The sequence below is a fragment of the Dinoponera quadriceps genome, unplaced genomic scaffold, assembly GCF_001313825.1.
Source record: "Dinoponera quadriceps isolate SergipeBrazil2010 unplaced genomic scaffold, ASM131382v1 scaffold3, whole genome shotgun sequence".
Lineage (NCBI taxonomy): Eukaryota > Metazoa > Arthropoda > Insecta > Hymenoptera > Formicidae > Dinoponera > Dinoponera quadriceps.
The window spans coordinates 1425235-1444897 of record NW_014554293.1 but is presented as its reverse complement, the minus strand read 5'-3'; the positions used below and the strand labels follow the sequence as shown (position 1 = coordinate 1444897).

At 42.1% G+C, this 19663-nt stretch overlaps 1 protein-coding gene across 1 annotated transcript in view; it reads left to right on the top strand.

The window, feature by feature from the left end:
• Window positions 1–19408, top strand: part of LOC106742983 — an 81965-nt gene extending 62557 nt beyond the window's left edge. The window contains exons 2-3 of the mRNA XM_014616406.1: window positions 4321–4552; window positions 15002–19408. Coding sequence (XP_014471892.1) covers window positions 4321–4552; window positions 15002–15336 — 567 coding nt within the window. The 3' untranslated portion in view covers window positions 15337–19408. The remainder of the gene's footprint in view (window positions 1–4320; window positions 4553–15001) is intronic.
• Window positions 19409–19663: the final 255 nt, after the last annotated feature.

The following is a 19663-nucleotide window of genomic DNA, read 5'->3' as shown; positions in this document are numbered from 1 at the left end:
CCCCCCCCTACATCTCCACCGTTCTTTTTCCCCCTTTTCCGTTTTTATTTTCGGAATTACCTACTATTAGGGACGGCGAACACGTACGGTAATGTACGCTTCGCTACTAATTACTGCAATACTCCCGAGCGAGTGCTGACGTTCTCGTTACGATAGCGAATGCATAAGTCACGAGCGCGCGTTTGTACTCGGCGGCCACGCTCGCTGGTGTGTCTAATAAACGAAAATTTATTTTCGCGCGCGCGCGCGACACGCCGGTTTATTCGCCGGCAATTTTGCCGACTGTCGCGCCGCACCGCCGCCGGCCGACAAAGCGCGCGTGTATTATTCGGCTTGTAATTATAACCCGCGGATTTATGCGGCATCGGCATCGAGTTAATCGGCAACCGGCATGCGACAATTGCTCGCGGAAAGTTAAAGCGCCCGTGTCAACGTACGGGCGGTTAATTCGACCGATCCTTAAATATTTTTCGCACGCTTTCACGCCGAAAGGACCGTTTTATCTTCATTTCTGCTTTATACGCTGAAGGAGGATGGAATGATGCTTTCAGCACGAAAGCGAGACGAACTTAGCCCGAAGCGTAAGTAAACGGCGCCGGGGTCAAATTGACCCGGACGCATGAACAAACGAATGTTTCTCCGCTTCGTCTTTGTTTGCGACGCTAACGCCTTCGGTATCTTCCTTCCACAGTTTTCTTCCTTTCCCGCACTAAGAGAAAGGAATAATTGCCGTTGCTATAATTTAACTATAATTTATAGTCACTTTCGGCGCCAGCTTTATTTTTATAGCTTTCTCAGTAACGCGAATTGTGGCTGATTGAACAATTTATTATAGTAATTACTACTGTAATATTATAGTCAGTGGTGGCCTTAACTATACGTTTACAGTTCTTTTAACACGCTAGCTTCGCAGGTAAATACAAATATCATTATTTAAGTGATATATTCGTGTATTCTATATGCTTGTACCTTAAAAGTGCAATAATTATTCAAATTTATTCGATCACGTCAAATGTTTGTTTGCTGCGTACTTTGCAAACTTACACGTTCACCGTCTGAATATATCATGTGAAGAAATATTAAAGAGAACATGGACTTTTTTTTACATTTCTCATGCTTAAAAATTATTATTTCATCTTTAAAACGTGTCTCAACTTATAATCACTTATAGATAAAAGTGCAAAATTTTGTTTACCCCTAAAATACCGATGAATTAAAATGTAGGTGAAATTGGCCCCCGCACGAGCAGTTACATAAAAAGAAAGTCACGCGCCTACTTATGGGGTTAAAGCGTAGATTTATCGCGGGGAATAAAATCGGACTGCAGCGCGCGGTCCGTGTCGTTACACGCGACTGTCATATTTCACGGACCTTCTCCGGGAGCAGGGACGGTGCGAGAGCGGCTTCAGGCTTTCGTCGTAATTTAATGACTAATCGGAAGTGTCCAAGGGGACGTGTAATCGCGTTACGTGTAATAATGGTCGCTCCGCCGCCGAGCGTCGATTAAACTTTTCAAACTACTTTTGCAACTTGAATGAAGGTAACTCGAAGGCTCGCGCGTTTATCTACCTATTGTTAGCGATTTAAATTAAGGGACCGGGCGGGCGATGATGATGCGGGCTATCCGGCCTGAACGCGCTCAGTCTTACAGTCTTATCTCTTTTTTGAGCGGCGGTGATTAAACTTCCCTTGAATTTCAACGCGATCGGGTGGGTGTGTGCGGGCCCGCGTGTATTGCATTGATGAAACTCGCACGCAACGGCGAAAAGAAACTCGGGGAAATTCATTTATTGGACATCGAAGCTCCTCTCACCGCCCGTAACGTTGTAATCGTTCACTTTTCAATTTTCCACGAAATTAAGACGAATCTCTCTCCCCTCGGCGGCGAGTTTCCCCGATTCATTTTTTTCTTCTTCTGTTTCACGTCTGTGAAACTTTCGACTCCAGATATCTCGATGATTTAGAGTCACATTAAGATTCCGTGCTTGAGTGAAGAACCGGGCGGGAATTACGTTAAGAATAGAAATTTGTTATCTCACGCACACGCATACACACACCGACACATTCCTCTCCCCTCCGCTACGCGCACACACTCGCGCGCTTTCGCGGGGTTTTCGCCCTCGAGTTTCAAAAGGTTGTACACGTGAAAATGTTTCGCCGTCATGTAACCATTGACATTTAGTCACGGCCACTGTTCATATCGAATTGATACACGCAATTGAAACGTTTGTTGCAAAAAAAGTACGCAATTCCCGGCGAAAAGCCGCGAGCGCAATTGTTTGTCCGCGATGTGATTCCCGCGGAATAGTAATTGAAAGTTTTTTTTTTTTCGCGACTCGTTTGACAAAGACCATATTTATTATCTCGTTAATTTTTATCCCCCGACCTCGCGCGACGTGCCGTAGTGCTCGGTATCGCCTACACGTCGACAATAATGATTCACGGCGGTTTTCCGGCGTAATAAAGGTGAGCTATGCACACGTACGCAACACTCGCAACCACCTCGACGTCCACTCGATGGAAAAACTAAACGAGCCGCGTCTCTTCCACGCGTCCTTTCCTCGTTTTTCGATTTAACCATTTTTTTTCCTGTTACACTTGCGATTTTATAAGTCTCGATACTGCGTACGCGTTATTCCACTTTACACAACGTTCTTATTATTGCTTTCATATCGTTTATTATTTATATTACTTATTTGATTTGTAGGATCTCCTAGTTTTTAAGTATCATACGGTAAAACATTTTATGTAAATTTTGCGTATAACGGTTCACCGACATTTTTGTTACTTTAACAAAGTGAATATGTTAAAATGTAATATGTTAACAAGATGAATATGTTAACATATATTTGTGTACTTTTTAACATATCCCCATGTTAATGTAACAGGAAAATTTCAACGGACCGTTATTCACACAAAATTTTTCACTGTGTATGTATAAATTTTCGTTTTTCGGCAGTTTCTGTCTGTCCGCCTGTGTTATTATGAATGTTAACTCTGTTGTGTACATTGAAAGAAAAAGTGTTGCCGTTCAAGTAATATTTACTTAATTCTAGTAAAATTCTTACTCCAATACTTCTTGGCAGATATTTATTAAAAATAGAAATATAATTGACTATATACAATATGACATTTCCCTCGTATGAGTAGAGATTTATTTGTATACGTTAAAACAATTGTGATAAGTATTAGATTCATAATATTGAGAATATCAGAACTTATTTTTAGAAAATATTTACTTGGCAGAAAAATCTAAATTCAAAACTACCAGGTTTCTTCAATTGTAAAGAAATATTACATAATTCCTAGTAAATAATTTCTTAAATTTAAAATACCATTTTAATACTTATTCAATAACATTCGATAATTCATTTACAACTTAAGATATTATTGCGATCAAGTAGGGGCTAATTGGCTGAAGGAGTAAGTCGGCAAATTGATTATTCTGCTATTTTCTAACAAATTATAGAATCGAACAAGCAGAGATGTCAAATATGAAATACGTCAAAGATGAAATCCTTACTTGTTCGATTCTATAACCTGTTAGAAATAATCAATTCTGCCTTATCCTTTCAACCAATTAGCTCCAGTTTTCTTTCCTAAATATTTATACTACAAGCTATTGTATAAAATATACTTAAATATACTGAAATTTATAAAAACATTACTTGATAAAAGGTATAATTGGTAACTATATTTACTTGATTCTAGAAATTTTTCCCCTGTGTATGTTAAAGAGTTTTTCGTTAATAAATTACTATTATTCACAAATTATTATTATTATCCTTATTATATTCCGAAATTGAAATTCGGAATTTACGATCTCTTTCGGACGAAAACCGACGATATCGCCCATGACACGATCAGATCCGATTAGCAAAACCCTTCACAAAGATGTATCTACAAAATCGGCGGGATCGAGAGCGGAGGAATTAAAATCTCATATAGCGAGCCCTTCGGGATTCGGCGGTTGTTCGGCGCGCCCGTCCAATATTATTTCCCCGGACTTAATCACCAACCGCCGCCCCGCCAATAAATCGCCCGTAATTTGCTTTAAGCTCCTCACGGAATTATCTATACCTACCTAACTCCGCGCCAAACTTGCCGGATTATCTCGCCGGTCGATTCTCCAGCTCGCGTTTTCTTCGCTCCGCGCCCGGAACCGGCGTCTTTGATTCCGCGACGTGAGTGCGTTTTGCCGCCCGACAAAATACGAATATAGGAGGATGACCCTTGTATCCCGGCTCTATCGATTCGCGAATATACTCTCTATCGACTCGCCATGATCGGCTGATCTTATGGGAAAATGTCTCGTTACAGATAATGGGCAAGTGGTACGTCGTGGAAATCTTGGAGCACAGGGCGGACCTGACGAAGCCGGGGGGCAGCTCGTACGTTGTCGATTCATGTCCGATCGTGAAGCTGAAGTCGCTGGATCATTCTTCTTTAAAACTGCTGTGGACCGAAGAGGCTGGCAATCTGGAGTACAACTTCCGAATACCGGAGATTTCCAAAAGAAGCGGCTTATGGCAAAGCACCTCCTTGCAGAACGGTATTTCTCTCCAACCTTTACGTTATCTCGAACGAATCGTCCGTTACTTACGTTTTAATTATGCTCGTCGGAAATTACGGATCGAAATCTCGATGGTACTTTAACCCTCCTAAAGATAGCCTACGTTTTACTCAGATGGCTTATACACACACAGAAAAATATATATTACATTCAAGTAAATGTTATACTTGTATCAATATTTCGTAGTTTAGTAGTTCAATCCAGAATAATAAATTAAAACGAACTTCGGTTTGCCTATTCAAATTAAATTAACCAAATTTATCTTTCCTTCCACAAAATTTATAATATTCTTGAAAAGAGATTAAATTTTTCTTTTGAGTACGTGATAATAAACTTTTCTCAAATTTGTTACAATTATAGTTTAAAATTATTATCAAGAAAACTTCTTGAAAGAATATTTAAAAGACGAAAAGTGAAGTGAATAATCGTTTTTCCCAATAGTAGAATAATATTTTTCTTAATGCAGACTAATAAAAACCTACTTTGACGATATTACACTTGATAACTTCTCTTTCTTGAACCTTTAATTCTACAAATTTAATTTTAATGCTACTTTGAAGCTATAAATGCTCTCGATATTTTGATTATTAAATTCATATGAATATTCGAAATATTTCTAAAATAACGAAAACGGATATTTAATGTTCTCAATTTGTTCTCATAATTTAGTAAACGTAAATTATATTATTAGAATTTATTTTGATGTCTTAGCTTCTGCTATGTAGTAGAATTAAAGGTTTGACCTACGGCCAAAATATCGACCTGGGATAGTCGAGATCGGTTCTTGTGGTCTTCTACATTATGATAATTAGGTACGATAATACCAGATATGGTAATACCGGAAATCAACAAAAAAATAGCTTATGACAAAGCATCTCTTCTTACAGTATGATATTTCATCTTATTTTTTATCTTACAATATCGTCTGTTTATACGTTTTAGTTTGTTCGTCGGAAATCTACACGAATATCCCAAATCGGCCCTGGTGGTTTTCCGCGATATGATAATTAGGTATACTGAGAGAGAAAATATTTATTCGGTGAATATTAATAATATATTTATTTGCACCAATATACATATTTTTATACTGAGAAAACATTTTTTCAAATGAGAAAATATACATTTTCTCAAATCTATAGCTTTGCATGAATGTAATTGTTTATCCTACTTAAATGAAAGAATTTAAATTTAAGGAAATGTATTATTAGTACCACCGGACAGACATTATTTTTTTATTTTTTTCATATTTTTTCTCTCAGTATACGATAATGCGATATGATAATATTGGAGATTTCTAAAAGAAACGACTCATGGCAAAGTATCTCCTTAGAGATCGGCATTTCCCTTTACACCTTACGCATCTCAAACTACCGTCCATTTACATTTTAATTATATTCGTCGAAAATTAGCACGGATACTTGAGATCAGTTTTCGCAGGCGTCCGTGGTATGATAATTAGGATAACAGTTCCCGACCGAGATTATTACAACTTCCTCCGGAAAAATCGACGGGAGAACACACGGACACGATTTACCTCCTCGTACCTTCATCGAATCTTTCGCCGTCTTTTTTCTCTGCGATAAGTTCCACGGGACGGAACCTCCGGCGATCTCAATTATATATAAGACGACTTACGCGCTCGTCGCGATTGATTTTTTGCGTTATACAGATGGAAGCGAGTTGGAAACTCCTTCGTGATAAAGGCGTTAAAGGTTCTGAATTTTTCAACCATTCTCGCTCGCGAATCGTCACGCCTGTGCGATCGATGTTCCCCCAAGTGTCTATTTTAAAGGACGAAGAGACGGGTGCTTTTCGAGGAGGGTGCAGCAACGAGAGAGAACGAGGACGGGAATTTCCCCGTGGAAACGGTAGCAACAATTTCAACGCGCGATTCATAACTGTTTTTACACTGAATGGCACCCGCCACTGCCGGTTTGCCGTGAGTAGAATTAAAACTCGGCTCTCGCAGCGAAGGAATTTTTCAATTTGTCTCAAATTGCAATGAAAGCGTGTTGCGTTGCTGCGCGTCGCATCGCCACACACACACACACTCTCTCTCTCTCTCTCTCTCTCTCTCTCATTCTCACGCACGTTCTGGATTTTATTGATCCGCTCTCTATATCCAAAGAAATACATCGGCCAGCAGCTAACTCGGATAAGCCACACGGTAAATTTGAATTATCTGTCCTCCGCGTTCCTCCCTCTCGTAAAGTGAAAAAGTTACACGGGGGGAAACGTGATAAAGCTTCCTTCAGTTATAATTTCATGAACGCTTCGCCACGCATAATAGGGAACAATCGCAGGATTTTCAGCCTCTGCGTTGAAATCACGAAAACAATTATGACTCGCGAGAAGCAAGTAAAGTAAGAAGGGAGAGGGAGGAAGAGAGAGAGAGAGAGAGAGAGAGAAATAAATCGGCGCGGAAGATTCAACGAACGAGTCCTTCCGGAGAGTTTTATTGACTCTTCGCGCGTTTTATTGACACGAGGTAAATTGCCGCTTCGCGTGTAAAAATGCTCCCGTGTCGACGGCGGGGAAACAAATATACCGAAAGCTTGCGAACTTGGGCGCGGTGGGAGTTCAAAGTTCTTTCCAGGGTGGTTATCATAAGTCGGTCTAAGTAACCGATCATGCCGCGCTTGCGGGATAGTCGAAAGTTGGAGAAACTGGCAAAGTAAATTGGATTAACGATTCAGCCGAGTAGATCGCAGAGACGGAGGTTGCATCGGCATTAGGGACGTGCCGTTAGGCCGCCGGAACAAGTCGATCGAGCGCTCAAGAATCGATCGATGAAACTTGCGTGAATCCTAAACGCGAGGTCAACGAGCGATTACTCCCGATATGCCGGGCGATTTCACGCTCTGCTGCTCTTAACACGTACAACGACGCTTCGCGAAATCTACGTAAATGATGAAGTATCACCACCTCCCTCCCTCTCCCTTCTAATTGGTTAACATTCACTCGTCCAGGGAGGATTACTACTGTATTGCTAACAGTATAAGCCGGGTGTTTCTATATCGGCATATATACAGTCAGCGTCATGTATGTTGTCTCTCCGTTCTCCAGACGGAAAATTACACGATTTTCAGCGTTCATGCATAACTCATGGGGTTATATAACGTCTTAATGTCATATAAGATTATATAATGTCTTTAACCCTTTGGGTACATTTGACGAGTGAGACTCGTCATCTGCTTACTTGGGCATAAAATGTATTACTTTTACATATTAATCCATATAGCGACAAATTAAATCCGTCCCATGGGCATAAAAATCTTCAAATAATTCAGTACTCAAAGGGTTAATTACGGATTTTGCCTTATGTGTAAAGCTGAAAATCGTGTAATTTCCCTTCTGACGCCGACTGTATTACTGCACTCGCGGATTTACCCGGCAATCGGAAAGTAGTAACGAGTAAATAGTTACAAGTCTGCGATACATTCGACTCGTTACTTGTTACCGTTGGAAAAATCAATGATGACGGCGATATCTGAAATTAATCGCATGCTCGGTTATCCTGGGCGTAATCACACCGAAAATGTCCAATCAGTCTGAATAAACGTAAAATTGTCAAACTAACAAGTGGTGACAGATCAGCTGCTTTAGGGCGTCGTTGCCGATTCATCGACAATCGTGACGCCGGAATATTCAGACACGTCTGATTGGAAATTTCCGATGTCACGTCTAAGGAATGATCGGGCGTACATCCGTGTGATTCGTCTTTGCATAGATTTAGCGAAGCAAGTCCAAAAGATGTCCATCCTGGTCTAATCTGTTCTAAGGATGTTCGTGTAACAGCCAAATTAGGCGATTGAAAATTGGCCAATCGGAATAACACGAGGCAAAATCGAAACTGTTTCATCGAATTCTGATTTCTATCTGATTAATTCACAATGCTAAATTTCCAGTACGCTCTAATACGGGCTTCACGAGACGATTTCTTTAGTTAGAATATGATTAGCATCTTTTGTGCTTTTTTCACTTAGTTTAGGAGGAGGGGACAAGACAATCGTTGTTTACGGGCGTATATGGACTTTAATGTACGGTTATCTACGGTAAAATATATCAGAGATATAATCAGATATGCCTGGAATTTTAAATTCCACCTAACAAATTCCACTTAAGACATCTTTACTCGATATATCACATCTTTTCTTGGAAATCTCACCGACATCTTTCAGATATCTCCGTGATATCTCGACAATCAGATATTCAGACATCCAGATATCCTCCAGATATCTCTGTAATTTTGCTGTATGGATACTCACGAAAGGATTGCAATACTTTTTTTTACCACAGATAAGTTTCGACACGCATCTCGTGTCCAGTAGGAGAATTTCTTCTTTTTTAGAAATTCCCAGGAGACACGTTTCTCTACCGGAGATGCGTAGCGAAATCTATGGAAAAAAGAAACCGTTGCAACCTTTTTGCGACCGGCCATACCTGAAAAATACCGGTACAATACTGTGTGCGCATTAACGCTGTCCCATTTTCTAGGCATGGCGATATCGGACATTTCGAGATAGGCGTGTCATCTCCGTGCATCATGACCTGTGACTATTCCGTGAACCGGCGAAGATGCTGCGAAGCAGCGGTCATGATGCGCGAATAATTCCGAAATGTTACGCCTAATTCGAAATTTCCGATACCACTGTGCCCAGAGACAGCGTTAACGCGTATCATATTACCTGGTTAGACGAAACCGTGACTAACACCTACCGAGGAGGGACTCAGATTGCTCCTCGGCCTGACGGAGCGGGCTGAAAAGTCCGCGGAACGCCGGAGACGAATCCACGGGAGCCGAAGCTAACCAGCGTCTCTCCGCGTCGCGAGAGCTTCCGAGGAAAAATCAGTCAGCGCGTCAGGATGAAATCTCAATCACGGCGCCGCTTCCGAATCGTTACACCTTCGCCGACGTCGCGGCGCGTTCTCTCATTGTCAGCGGAACGCGATACCAAGACGGGGCGAACATCGCGTATCAACATCAACGTCAGACTCGCGACTCGCTCGGTAATTAAATCCCGGGGCGCGGCCGGATAACGATCTTAATGAATTCGCGGAATCGTCCGTGTGATTATTGGTTAACCGTCAGCCGGATCCTCGACTTCGTAAGCCGGTCTGAAGGCATCCAATTACGAACGCCGGCTGTCGGAAAATGACAGGGAATCCGGAAAATTCGTCGCCGAGGAACCGCGGCGGAGGAGCGCGGCCGACGACGCGGAAAATAATTTTTCAAAAGTCTCACGACCGCCTGCTCCTTTTCATTTCTTTCCGGCCGACTCCGCGAGTCCCTGTCCGTCCCTCCGTCCGTCCCTGCAGCCCCCGACAGCCACTCCGCTCCGTGGATTGTCCTCTTCTATTCTCCGCCGCCAGCCAGCAGCGAGTGCGGAATCCGTACAAGGCCGCGAGCGGACGAAGATGTAATACGGACCGAGGCTTTTCTCTATCTTTCTCTCTCTCTCTCTCTCTCTCTCTCTCTCTCTCTCTCTTTCTCTTTCGTCCGAGGAGCTCGTTTCAGCCCGCTTACCGGAGCGTAACTATACCGAAAACCAAAAAGCGAAAACCGAAAACGATATCTGAGCTTCCGTAATAATATTCCATGGCGTGGCAATTCCGCGAAGAAAGTATTGTACCGGCGGTAATTATATTACCGAGTTGAATCTTTAATTTTACAATGCAGCAGAGGAAGCGGGACAGCAAAATAGATTGAAAATTCGAACGGTATAATTTATTCAGATTATACACGCGACAAGCCCGAATCGAAAATTTCATGTTAATTTGACGCTCTTGAGGATAGTTTGCGGTTATTTTAGTGGGGGGAGGGAGGAGGGAGCTTGCAGATTAATAAAAACTGACGATGCTACACTTGGTGATTCCTCCACACGGCTAAGACCACCGTGAACGATAGGGAAGGATAATTATAGCGTGCATTGAAAATAAGATTCGATAATAATTACCAAAGATCTGAAATAGTTCTGACGAAATATTTTGGTTAAAATAACCAAGTCATTTAATAACATGATACGTGTAATTAAATGATTTGGTTATCGTAACCAAATCGTCTGGTTGAACTAAATTATTTATATAATTATTTACGTAATTAAATTATTTGGTTAGTGCGACTAAACCAATAAGTGCAACTAAAATTATTTGATTACTCCAGCCAAATTAATTTCACGTATTGTGCAACTAAATAATTTGGTCACCGTAACCAAATCATTTAGCTGAAACTGCTTTATTAAGAGCTGATTGTTGTTTCCGCCTTCGGATAAATTTACCTAATAGATAAATGTTTGAAGAACGCTCCAGTGTGGAAATAAACTACAAGAATACGAAGGAATGATCGGTATGCTATTGAAGAAAAATATTGAAAAACAATAATATAGCAATAATTTTTTCGTATTCTTGTAGTTTATTTCCGGACGGGAAAGTTCTCCGGATATTTATTCTATACATAAATTCGCAGGTAGAACAACCGGCCATAAATTTTTGGCAATCGTTGCCAAACTCTTCCTTCGGTGTACGAAGAGAATTGTAATTTCCGAGAAAAAACAACCTTTGATCTCCCTCGCTCATATTAATCACCAAGTGAATGATACTTAATTGAATTCGTTGAAGTCGATCATTAATTATGCAATCTTTAATTGAATTCGTTGAATTAATCATCACAATCAAACGGCGTGAAATCAAACCTTTGATTAAATTCGTTGGAACCAAACATCAATTCAAAGATCTTTAATTAAACTGAATTAAACTCGTTGTAATTAGTCGTCAGTGAAACGATCTTCAATTGAACCGGTTGAAATCGATCATCAATTGAACGATCTCCGATTGAACCTGTTGAAATCGATTGCCAGTTAAACCGTCTTCAGTTGGATTCTGGCTGATGCTAATCGTCAATTATACACGGTGACTAATTAAAATAGTTATTAATTACTCGCGACCCTGCGCCAGTTGTAACGGCTTCTACCTTACACGTGTAAGGCTAAATATCGTGTGACTCGATCGCGGAAATGGCACACGATATATGCGCGTTACGCCGACTGTANGTTTAAACCCCCCCCCCCCCCCCGACACAGTTCGGAGCGCAGCCAATGTGTCCAATGGGGCAACTTGTTTTTGAATAATTCCGGGAGGACAAGTTCTCTTTCATTGGGCATCGGCTGCGTTCCGCAGGAACTGCATCGGGAGAGAGAGAGAGAGAGAGAGAGAAAAAAAAAGAGCCGAAAGTGTATTGAAACACATATACCGGGTGTACGTGAGCGCACGTGTACGCGAGGCAAAATGGCGCGTAAGCGCGATTGACGCTCGCTCCTTCTTCATCGACACGACGTATATAAGCGACTTTATTACGGAAAGTTAAATCAATTCCGTAGATTAGCCGCTCCGCGAATCGGAAGCGCGCTCTGGAGAGCGCGACTCCCGTGACTCGCCGCGAAAATGTTTTTGCCGTTTTATAGACGGCGGAATGGAAACTTTCGTCCGACATCTTCCTCTCACCAAATTTAACTTCCCCCGACTTCGGCCGGGAATCTCATCAGGGTGCAGCTGCCGTACTTTCGACACTAAAAAGGAAGATCCGCCGGCAGTTTTTCGCGATGGAATTCGTAATCTTCGTGCAACGTAATTTGCGGCTGTCGAGAGAGAGACGATACTCTCCCGGTACGCGCGCACACACACGCGGAGAGCCGTCTCTCGCGACCCTCCGTCGCGTTCTTTCACGGGGTAAAAAGGTCGTCGGATCGCAATCCTCCGATGTTCGAAGTTCGCCGGGAAAAATCGAGCCGGCCCGCGGTAGTGGAGCGCTCCCGTGTACGAGTCGATTCGAAAACGCGCGGCTGCTTCTAAATGCTAAAAGGTATTAAAGTGCCATCCCCGTTGAAATATCTCCGACATCCGACGCGGCGATGGCGGGCCGTGAATATAGAAGGCATACGCGCGTCGTGTTCGCGATCGTTGCGCATCGCGCACGTAGATCGTACACGTGCTCCCGCTGTCTCGTCTCCGTATATTTCCCTTCATAACGTTAAGTGCTTTCTCAACTATGTAATGAGGCGTGATATTACACATTTCCATGGTACGGCCCGCTCCCACACACCCGTCTTTCGCGTTTCCACGGGCGATCGCGGCGAATCGCGCGAACGAGCGAAATCGTCCGGCAGGATCGACGCGATCCCGATTGATTTCTACCAAGCCGAGCTAATCTCACGCGAGGAGGGACATCCCGCATGGGAATTTCCGCGCGGACATCTTTCCAGATCCCCCTTGGATTGATTCTCAATTCGAGAACGCCCAGATTCGCCCGAATATTGATTATTCCTCCCAGTTGGGAATTCCATTTTTATCCGAATCGTGAATTTATTTTTATATAAAATTAAAACATGGATTAAAACGTGGATTTTCTGTCTACAATTGTAGCAGGAATATTTCGTGGAAATGTTTCTTTTAGCAGGTGAAATCGATACACTGAAGAAACAGTTTGGTGACGATTATGGAACGTTTAGTGAAATAGTTTCGACTAAATGATTTGGTTACACTAACTAAATAATTTACACGTACCGTGCAACTAAATGGTTTGATTACTGCAATTAAATCACTTAGTCGAAACTATTCCACTAAATGTTTTATAATTGTTACCAAACTTTTTTTTCAATGTACATTTTTATGAAATTACATTGAGTAAGATCCCGATTAGATCTTAAAATACTTTCTTTGTGAGATTTTTCCAGAGGCATAGACTGTATTCAGCATCAAATTGGCTCTAAAATAGAGCATCTCATTGAGACATCAACTGGAAATCCCATTGTTATTTCAAATATTCTCTACAATCGAGGCAGAAATATCGTGGAAATTTATTTCTTTTTCTTTAATAGATAAAATCGATATACATTTTAATGGAATTACATACGTAGAGAGAGGAGAACGCTCCTTTATTGTACCAACTATTGAATTCAATAAAATTGAAAAAAAAATTAAAACTTTAAACATTTGCACTTTTTAAATATTTATAATTATACATTCAGTGTCTGATATATTTTATTCAATTCTAATATAAAATGGAAAATAGATCCTCCGGTAAATGTTTGACAAATCAAACGGAATTCATTTTGGAGTTTCCCATTTAGAATCACGTGTTTGGAACATTACTCTTCTAACCCGATTTTTCATAGTTTTTCTAAGCAGAGTCTATAAATTTATGTAGAAAATCGGGCCGGATCCCAAGAAATTTCCTATGTGGGATTTCGACCGTCGTATAAAAGAAAGAGATGATAACACGACGAAAAACGGGGTCCCGAACGATCTACTATCCCGGTCAGAAGCCATTAGTTATTTTGCGTAGATTAAACACACGTTTCCTCGCACGGCTTGGGCTTTGTGCTGCGTGGAGGGTGGAGGGTCCGGCGAAGTGGTTGAAACTTACATTTGTCAAAGCAGCGACTTAGTCCATTAAATGCGTTCGGATAAAAGTGCCGGGCACGGTGATAAATGATACTAAAATACAATGGTATCGCGCGCTATTTGTTACTCGCCACGAGAATTTCTAGAGAAAACGCTCGGGTTTCTTTTTAATTTCGTGCCACTCGCATCAGCTTTTATCGTTACACTCGTACTCGTCGAGGCTATTTGATCGTTTTACAAATACCGTAAGAAGATTAACTCGACTCGGAGGAGTCCGTCGTATAACTCGGAGGAGTCCGTCGTATAAGCTTACAACGTATCACCCTCTCCTTCCCCCCCTTCCCCCCTTCTTTAAAACGTAAAAGCACAAACGAAAAAATCGGGTTAAGCCGCACTGAAATAAATAACGACGTAACAGCACGTAAATGAGAAACGAAAATATTTATATTAATAAAATCCAAATGTCCATTTTGTATAGGAATCTATATATACACGTACGCTAAAACATTTTCCTAAATTGCAAAAATTATTTTTTGCAAGTTGTTGCGCTCTTAAACAATTGTTTCGTTCTCATAAGCCAGTTACCAATGTCTCCCCCCTTTTTTTTTTGTATTTTATAAAATACACGAATATGTATGCACGGCTTATGAGAACGAAACAGCTGTTATATTGTGAGCGTAACGATTTGCGAAAATGATTTTCGCAATTTTGGGAAACGTGCTCGGTGCTTTTGCAAACTCCCTCTCTCTCTTCGGTGTTTGGGTAAATAAAACTGCAAGATCATAACAGAAGAAGAACGCGAAAAGCACTCGGTCAAAATGGAGATAAACGCGTCGTCGCCGGCTCGCCGACGACACGTTTATTTCCGTTTACTTGTACAAGCTTCCGCCCGCGCGCGAGATTCCGCTCGACGAAGCGGAGGACCGGCACGGAAAAGCGAAAAGCGGGCAGAATTTGCCGGGGAGGTTCCACACCGCACGAGTCATTGGTATATCGCGTTCTTTAACCAGCTGCTGATTTAATTGGCAGGTACTCTGGCGGAGAAGCAATACAACCAGTTCGTGGGCACCGTGCACGTAATGAAGGCCGTGGCCTCGGACATGGTGTTGACTTTCTGTTCCCGGCCTCCCAACAGTCAGCTCTACTCGCTGCTATTGGCGCGGGAGCACACCCTGCAGAAGAGCGACAAACGAGGCGTTCACAATCTGCTGGGACGCCGCGGCCTGAAGATCGTCAGCATTCGGGAAACTTGCGTGAACGGCGGCGCGACCGGCACCAGGAGGGGCGCACTCGATCTCCTCGTCGGATGGGCGACCCTCGTCGGCCTCCTCTCGTCGAGCTTCCTCTTCAAGTCCTGGCAGTAGTGAATTAGGTGGACGATCGATCTTGAGACGCGATCGCTAACTGCTCGAGCGGCTCCTCTGTCTCCTCGACTAATTAACGTGATTTAACACTTTGGATGCCGCGCGAATAATCCCGTCGTTCGTACGCGAGAGAAGATCCGTCGTGATTGCGCGCTCGGCGCGAGCGCGCCCTTACGTTCGCGCGTTATGCCCACGCCGTTGCCCACGATTGCGTTGCTCGTCTTGAGTTAACGAACGTTGGAGAATTCCTCCCGAAGGCGTGAACACGCGGAGAATTTTTCCCGAAGATGCAACCATCCGGAAAAATACACGGGACTCCTCAAGAACACACAAAGAATATGCATTCGAAGAAATAGCTGAAGAAAATACACAAGACTCGAGAATTAATGCAGCCCCATTTCCCAGTGACATCGCAAGTATCCGGTCGGGTGCATCATTTCTGAATATTTTCATTAGGGATGTTGTGATATCATGAAAGTATCGATACTAATATATCGATGCGGGTGTCCGATCGACAGTTGCGTGTCACACTAATTTTCGCGAAGCAAAAGTACGTATCTTGAATGTCGACTGGGTGGAAAATTTAAAAACAGATATCGAAACATAGTGGTAGTACTGATGTGAACACGAATATCGAAAGAAAAATATCGATACCGGTATTATATCAGTAGTACGACACATCTATAATTTTGACCGCTATGTTGGAGCGCCGTTGCCGATTTACCGAGTAACCCGCAGTTACGATGCGAAAATGTAATTCGGTTTTCTTTTTTTGCGTAATTGAAAGTTTCCGGTGTCACTATATCTAGGGAATGTGGGACTGCATTAATGAGGTCTTGCGTGCCACAGTAATCTTGCCCGGCTAGGATATACGTCGAAATCATCTCAAGGCAGCATGGGAAATTCAGAAAGCAGAGAATAAAGCTGTACGATAGAGATAATATATACAAATGGAGAAGCGTTATGAGAAAATCGGTTTCATCGGCAGTCTGAATCACATCATGATAATGGCGCCATTTTGCTCAGCTACCGCGACTAAGAGCGCATATATATGATGTACCGGTAAGTTATAATATTCCTGTTACATAATTTCAGTATATCATGACTAACTAAAACCCTTTTATGACGTGCTAGATTATGAGAAAAATTCTCACTCGAAGTATTCTTATTTTCAAAGACTTCCAGGGACTAATTTAAGAAACTTTTAGCAACTAACTTATCTCCCTTACTCGTCGTTTACTGCAAATAGTACGCGGCTGCTGGAAGCCCGCTTGCTCCAACATGCAAATAAGACGGCGACTTTCGATCTATCGGACCCAATAACACGCTTCTCCACTTGTATCTAGGACTCTACTGTACGAAATACGAACGACGCGATTACAATTGCACAAAGCTGCCCAGATACCATTGGTCTATTCACGCCACAAAGCAACGAATATCTCGTCTTTCTGCTGTTCTCACAGAAACTCCCCGTCTACACAGGTGGTACTATACGTTTCACGATGGTTACTTCCCGAGATAAAACTCGTTCCCACACCGGCATTAAAAGTAACAAATAGCTTCAGCGTCGAAAATGTACATATTAGTACGAAACATTTGTCACTTTCCTGATACTTCCTCTCCCGTGTGGTGAATTTATATTGTCAAGTTAAAAAAATATATCCGATCAAATTATTTTTTCGCTGTCATGTATAAATTTTCGCTTCCGTATGAGTGTATCCTAGTCGCGCAATACAGTCAGGATAATAAACCATGCTATCAGCATGCTGCATTATTCAGCAAAAATTTTCTGCGCGTGCATGTGTGTATACAGGGTGTTCCAAAATTTCCTTGACGGGCTTCTAGAGGGAATTTTCCGCGCCGATAAAGCGATCAAGTGCGCGCAAACTTATTATTACGTCTGAAGATCCACGCAACGAAAGTAATCGTTGAGAAACTAAAATCAACAGTCAAATTAACTGACAAAATATGATCAATATTAACCCAGTCTTTGAGACTTCTTATGACTCGATTTTGGACACTATGCTGTCTGGGAAATTACGGTTCATAAGAAATGTTCATAGTATTCTCTGTCTGATTGAGTGCAGACAACGACCCGTCGGATCATGAACCGTCGTGCCCCAATTTTTATATTTTTGACGTTTGCGAAACCTTCCGTAGCTCTCCGCAGGACTTTCGGACTGCGATTTTCATATCGGTCAGGTTTCCGTCAGTTCCAAATTTCGTCGTCGAATCTGATCCTTCAATGATACCTTTCATTCCACGCATCTTCGGACACAAGTTCACGCGAGCATCCTCGGTTATTGTAATGTGAAGGATCCACAAATTTGCCGAAGGACTTTAGAAACACCCTGTATGCGTGTATGTATATGTATCGGCGTTCTCGTCGAAAGGATTTTCGTTCCGATCATCTCGCAAGTACGGGACCAATTGCTTTTTTCCTACGGTCACGAGGTAGAAGAGCGCGCGTCCAAGCTCGTTAATATTAATGAAGCTCGTTAAGCGCGTTATTAAGACGTTAATATTAAGCCACGGTGATTCTTTCGACGTGCGGGGATCGAAATCCATGTGAAAACCGCACGACGTGATCGATTATCATCGCGTCATTCCCTTCGGAATGTTCTTTTTTCTAAGCGCTTCGCGTTATACGCTTCCTATAATACACACACACACAATCTCTCTCTCTCTCTCTCTCTCTCTTTCTCGACGTACGTTCAGAGCGACATAGAAAATTAATATCGAACAACCTCGCGCGAGCGAGGGCATCCAAGGGGTTAAAGCGCGGCGCCGATGGCAGACGCTCGATCATCAACATCGAAAATTTTCTTCTTACGATTAACTCGACGTCGTTTATCGCGGACACTCGATCAACATCGCGACAGCGGAGAGTTACGACTCGGAGGGACCGCTGCGCACCGGTCTAAAGTAATCACATAGAAAGAACGAATCTCGCCGACGGGATTTGTGATTCGACTCCGACGACCCTAAGAGGATCGAATCGCGAGAGGAGCAGAACGGGAGCCCAGCGCGGAGCTACTCTCTCTCTCTCTCTCTCTCTCTCTCCCTCCCGGTCAAACGTTCCCCGTAGATCCTCGGGATCGTTGGCCACTCGAATATTTTTCCGCGACTTTCGTCGTTTGTTCCTCCCCGAGAATGAATTACCCATTAGGCGATTTCTCTTCTCCCTCCCTCCCTCCCTCGCCCGCCGACGCGTTGCTCGCTCGCTCACTTGCTCTTTCGCTGCTCCGTCGAGTTTTTAATCAAAAGTGCTTTCGCAGCAGGAGTTCCAGCGGAAAGCAGCGCCGGAGAGAGAAAAAAGGGAGACGAAAACGAGATTCGCCGTGTAAATATTACACGTATTCGCGCGCGACTCGGCCCGCAAGACCGAATCTTTTCTCCTCGCGACGCCACGTGCTGCTACCTTCGCGTTTTCCCGCCGTTTCAGTTTCTCGGGTTTCTCGATTTTTCGGCGACGATGCACACCTGGGAAGAAAGGCATATTGTTTTCGGACAGAAATCAGCCGCCGGTCTAACGTCTAATCGATTTCGACACGATTTTCTTTTGTCATTTTATTCGTTTGAAATCTTTCTACAACGAAGACCTGTAAATTTTATAAGATACAACTAAAATTCAAAATGGACAATATGATAATATGGTTACCACTGATATTGAAGTTCTACGACATTAAATAGGTATCTCAAAATAAGTATATACAATTTTGGGGTCACTGAATACGAATCTGAAATCAGATCAATCATTTGGAGTGACAATAGATATGGCAATGGAAGATATAACAAGAATAAATACAAGAATAGGAGATATTTCAAATATTAAGCTTACTCAAATATTACTCGTCCCGTTTCGTTATTCTTAAGCGACGAAAATAATTGCTGTATTGAATTTCGATATTTCTCACTGCCGAATCTGTCATTTTGAAGATTTTGTACCAGATTTGTTTTCCAGATCTTTTGCATTCCCACCCAAATACCTGTATATACTTATTTTCAGGCAAATATATTCGTAGAGTATTTCAATATGTACAATAATAATATACAAATATACACAATTATATATAAGGTGTCGTATAAAAAATATAAAAATATAAAATATAAAATATATAATTATATATGAAGCGATGATATACAGTTGCTTGTATATAATCATATACAATTATATATATATATATATATATATATATATATGAACATATTCTATATATAATTATATATGAAAAATTTTTTCCCCTCGACAACGATATCTCGCAACGTGTCCGCCATTTTGAGTTTCAGCAGTGCCTTAGAAAATCTGCGGGTCCGCGTTGTAGGA